The sequence below is a fragment of the Amphiura filiformis genome, chromosome 14 (genome assembly GCF_039555335.1).
Source record: "Amphiura filiformis chromosome 14, Afil_fr2py, whole genome shotgun sequence".
In the NCBI taxonomy this organism is placed as follows: Eukaryota; Metazoa; Echinodermata; class Ophiuroidea; order Amphilepidida; family Amphiuridae; genus Amphiura; species Amphiura filiformis.
The window spans coordinates 8,703,423-8,709,041 of record NC_092641.1 but is presented as its reverse complement, the minus strand read 5'-3'; the positions used below and the strand labels follow the sequence as shown (position 1 = coordinate 8,709,041).

Here is a 5,619-nt window from a genome sequence, read left to right as displayed (position 1 = left end):
CAAGATTGTATTTTTACGGAGCTATGCCTGGCATGCATTGTCATTGTCGGGCCAAGAAAGCGTTGTAATACCAGACGAAAACAAAATTGCTACATAAAAGTCAATTAATTTACACATTAAGATCGGTAAGTTTCTTCATGTTTCCAATTAGCGCCCTGTGCAAAATCAATGTGAAGTTGTCTGGAGTATTAATTGCATGCATGCAATGCATGCCATCATCATCATGACTTAGTACAAGGAACTTATACGATGTCCTCATTAGTCGGGATTATGCACTTTCAGTTTCTCACGCGTTTGAACGGGAATTGGATTGCGTACTTTTTCGATGTCTAGTGAGCAAATTTCTTCAATATTTTGAGAAAATGATGTCAAATTTTCTATTCTATATTGTTTGATAATAATGTCTTTTGCCAATAGTATGTTTAAAGTTGTAATTTTGTGTTTTTGATCGCAAAGATCGGATATTTTCGTCCCGATTCGAATTCTGAACCCTTCGCAAGGGTGCCGATTTCGCAGAACTTTGACGATAATTTTGCCTTTTGGACACTAAAATGCATTCGATCCTTAATTTTGTTTCAACCGAGTCTTAAATTAGCAAGCACAATAAGGTTGGTACCACTTTTATATACATTGATAACATTTTAAAGATTTTTTTCAAGTTTCTAACCAAGAATCGTTAATGTGTATTTCCCATTGACATCCAAAATGGGAAATACGAGTCTGATGGACATAGGAACGGCGTCCATGAGACTCAGCGAGTCTAGTCCTCATTCACAAACTGATACTATCTGTCCATCGTATAAGCCTCTTACCGTACGATAATGTGGTGAAGGAATATTACACAGTCAAGAATAGGCTCCATCATTTTTTGGTTCTGAACCCTCCCAGTCTCCCAAAACATCAAAACATCAAAATCATTGTACATTTACTTACTTAAGACTGTCCTTTTCATATTGCTCAGACAAAGTAGGGCCAAGCTAAATAGAAATGGTCAAATTTTGGCAAAATATCTCTGTGTAATCCTATGTAAGTCGATTGGTCGAATTATGGAAATTGACCTCAATCAATGACGTCATGGACGTAGATGACCTGAATTCAGAAATATTCGGTTTTTGTAAGTACAAAATATAATATAAAATGTTTTACAATAATTAAAACAAATATAAAAAATATTAGTATTGTATAAATTAATTATTTAGTATTTTTAATGATCAACATTATGACAATATTAAGAAAATTAATAATAATTACATCAATTTTTCCGATATATGTCAGAGGTCAAAGTGTCCCAAAACTGCTCTCAAAAACCGGAAGTTAGAATGGCGATTGGTCTAGTGCCGTAGAGTCATATGGGCACGTATTTTTCACTGAAATTTCTCCGTAAGGCTAATGAAAGTTGATCCCCAGTTTCCCGTTACATAGTTTTTCATGACTGGGTAGGTGACTGTTTCATTATTCATTATTCATTATTTTCAAACTTTCGTTATCGGTGCAAAGTTAATTACGGAATGCTATGTTTTGAGGCCCAAATAAAATAATAAAGTATAGTTAGTAATGACCATGCTTCACTTCAAAACAAATTTTAATTAAGCACATCTTCTTTGGAATCTTCAAATTAACCTATAGGTTGTGCAACATATGAAAGCACCAGAAGTCCATGATAGTCTTTGGAGAACCACTTTTCCATATAAATACACGGTGTCTGTGTGTTCTATTGCACACTACTTTTTACAAACCAAACTTACTCTCCACTAGCACATCTTTGGAAGCAATATTTATACGGAAATTAGTTTGTCTACTTGCACAAACTGGAGGTTGCTGGTAAAAATCATCACAGGGTGCACGTGTTAATAATAAAACAACCATGCAAGAAATTGACAAATAAATCATTTTATTTATAAGTTTATTTTATTAAATACATAAATATTTGTAAGAAAAGCAGAATAAATTTGACTTCAAATTTTGTTTATTTTATTTATTTTGATGTTGTCTATATATAGCGCGCTACATAGTGCACGGTAGAAATGCTTTCATATTTGTTCATACGCTGGTTCCCGCGAACTTGGCTGCCTCTCTTTGTGTTCGGTCTATCCATTTAGTGGTAGGAGAAACTTAGATGCAGGGAATTCCTAGTCTCCAGTAAATGCGCCCTACGATATCGCCATTTTACCAATGTAGTTTAACCCAGCGCTTGTAAAGACTATTCGGGCCGGTCAGGGTCGGCGTAAAAGTGCTTAAAATACGTGTCGGACGTGAAAGATGACATTAAAACTATCCTTTTTTCTTAAAAACTTGAAAATGTGAAATAATGAAATAATGGAAAATAATGAAATATTTGATCGGCATTTTTTTCTGACCGGAGTCGGGTAACGGGAAACTGGGAGTCAACTTTCATTAGCCTAATGAGAATTTGTTTTATTTTGTGAAGTAGCAGGATATATTAATGACTTTCTCTGGAACACCTGTGGACTGTATGTGAGTATGTAAAAAACATCAACCGCCTAGAAATACGCTATGTCAGTAAACTTATTGGCGAGCGGTCCGAATTTTGAGCCATACAAGTTTACGTGGTGAACTAATCATGACTGATTCATTCATTGACTGCAGCAACAATTTGTAGAAGGCAAAATCAAATTTGTTATCAAATCACATCATTTTATATATCAAATTAAAGTCCTTGAGTAAAGAAAGCCGTAACTGAAACCGTTGTGTCATAGCACTTTCCGTAGCAAAGTTACATCTTGTCAAAGGTCGACTTTCATCACAAATATTCAGCCGAAATTTGATGCATCAATTGCAAAGCAAAACAGCATAGCCAATTAGCCATAGTCTCATGAAAGAGCAGCTTTTCTATGTGGAACTGCTATTAAAATCCCTCTAAAATTCCATGTGCGCGTCTCTCATCACAAAAATAAACTATTTGAGTCGATCGAAGTATAGACAACATATTGATGCAGGTTTCCTTGACCTATAGATCTTTTAATTTTCTATGTAAAATTTGTATTGTGTTTTTGGACCATTTAGCTGACTAGCAAATTAATGTGTTAACCAAGGTTTGCCTGTTATACCTACAAATTAAATTTTAAATTTTAAATTGTATAGCAACTACTATACTAAACATTGAACTACTAGAAATTTAAATAGAATAAACACAGTTTTCAACAGAGTACTTGATCCAAACACGATCATCATATATATTTCAAACTAGACTACAACATGACCGTACGGCCTGGCTTTAAATTTGCATGCACCGCTCGTATGCTTCAAGGTCACATGAAATTTTCAGTATTGAAAAAAAAAGCATTATTTCTATTTACAAAACAAGACTTGATCTGAAACAAAAGTTTCAAGTTCTGGATGAACAAGCTCAAGCTGCTTGCGAAAGCTTTGTATATATTGTTTAGGTGATTGCTGATTGTTTCTTTTACCGATTAGGGTCTGCCTCCAAAGTTGTAACTCTGTGTTAAATTTGTGATCGCAAAGATTAAGACATTTTTATCCCTTGAATTCTGCAATTACTCTATGTCAACTTACAAATTCTGCTGTTTTTCATTCCATAGATGTTTGAAAACAACAAGAGTGAATCAACAGTTGAAAAGAAAAGAAAATGGATGCCGAGGAACCAGACATTAAGAATACAGACTATCAGCAAGAAGAGGAGGTTGATAAAGACAGCTTACACTTACATGTACAACCTGGAAGGGAGCTGGTGCAAAAGGAAGAGGCTTCAGAAACCAGTGTTATAAACCAAATGCAAAACTCTCAAATGCTAGGTATAACTCTACCACAGTGCAATCAAGAGGCTTTCATTTTTTGCTTAGATGACTCAATATATGAATGTAAAAATCATGCAAATGTATCCGATAAACCTCTTAAACTGAAAATCTATTCAATGTCCAAAAGTGATGAAACTGATGTATTGGTAGTAATGAACGAAAGATTCTCAGGGACGATTCCTATGGAGTGTACACTATCAGAACCTGAAACAGACACTACTGCAGAGCCGGGTGGAAGTAGCGGAATAAAGTATCCACCAAAGTATCCAGATACTTCCACTCCATCAACTACTTCTGATGAGAAAAAGCAAACATCAAAGGGCAGACATCTCTGTGAACATTGTGGTAAAAATTTCACTAGAAAATTGTCCGTATCACGCCATATCAAAAATGTACACTCTGGGAGCCAGAAACAATATAAATGCCATGTGTGTGATAAAGTGTACAAAGACTACAGCAATTTTCAACAGCATGTAAATGGTAAACACAAAGGTATCTTCAAGTACACTTGTGCAAACTGCGGCAAAGGCTATAATCGATTGATGCAATTCAAAGTCCACATGTCCACACACACAGGCAAGATGCTATTCAAATGTGAAATTTGCTCCGAGGAATTCCTGTGGAAGCATTATCTGACTGTACACATGAGGAAACACAGAGGGGAATTCCCATTTCAATGTGATCAATGCGAGAAAAAGTTTCACAGTAGTTCCAGACTTGTCAATCATAAGCGGACTCATGTGGAGTTCAAAGAACTGATAAAGAAGAAGCAGTGTGTTTTTTGCAATAAAAAGTTTGAAACTAAAAGAGATCTTGATAATCATGAGAGAGTACACACGGGTGCTAAAGCATTCTCTTGTAACCTATGCGAGAGAGCGTACACATCAAAGTCAGCTTTGAAGGAACATTTGAAGACACATGGCGAGAGGGACATTGCTTGTCCAGTATGCGAGAAGACTTTCCACAAGATGTTTGTTTTTAAAGAGCATATGAAAATTCACACACAGGAAATGCCTTTTATGTGTCAGTTTTGTGCCAAAAGATATCGGTATGGTTCAAACTTTAGAGCCCATGAAAAGAACTGCGCCAGGAGACATAATGAAAAAGTGTAAATCGTTATACAGAAGAGTTTAGATGCATATAGCATTATGCGGAGGCTCCCTATTTAATGTTAGCTTTGGGTATTCAATTATTTACTTTATTTTCCACCCGACTTACCTGTGTGAAAAATCAATAAAATAATTAAATTTCCAAAGCCAACATTAAATAGGGTGCCTCAGCCTATGAAGTGGTCTACATCTTTCTTGATTTTAGATACATAATAATTAATATAGGCAAATATAATTAAGTGTCAAATATTTATAAAAAAATATATGCTATTTTTGATCCTAGTTTCAAAAGTATATATTGGAATGTTTTAAAGTATGGTGTCAATTTAAAGCTAGCAGATGTTGGTGGCCTTAAGGGATCAGATAGCAACGTTTGCAGTTTTTTGCACAGTATTTTTTGTGGAACATGAGAACACATCAGACACATCAAATTGCATTCTGAATACGAGGAATGTCCTTCTGTGATAATCAAATAATTTTGACTTTTGAAATTCGCGATATAATACAAATTTATGGCAAATTATTAAAAATTGATATTTTTGACATTTCAAACAGTCCTTGAAGTAAACTTTCTAAATCTAATGATATGTATTTTTAAAAAGTGTATGTACATGTAGCTGGGAGGAAAAGCCATCCATTCGAAAATCTTGACCTTTGTATTGAAGATATACATTTTTTCCCCAAAAGACCTAAAAATTGTAGGTCTTTTCAGGGAAAAAATGTTTATCTTCTTC

At 34.8% G+C, this 5,619-nt stretch overlaps 1 protein-coding gene across 1 annotated transcript; it reads left to right on the top strand.

Annotated features, from left to right (window-relative positions):
* On the top strand, positions 1 to 5,198 carry LOC140168913 (uncharacterized). The gene is made up of 2 exons (XM_072192232.1): positions 1 to 125; positions 3,561 to 5,198. The coding sequence occupies exon 2, from the start codon at positions 3,608 to 3,610 to the stop codon at positions 4,886 to 4,888; it is 1,281 nt and encodes a 426-aa protein (XP_072048333.1). The 5' UTR covers positions 1 to 125; positions 3,561 to 3,607; the 3' UTR covers positions 4,889 to 5,198.
* The last annotated feature ends 421 nt before the right edge of the window (positions 5,199 to 5,619 follow it).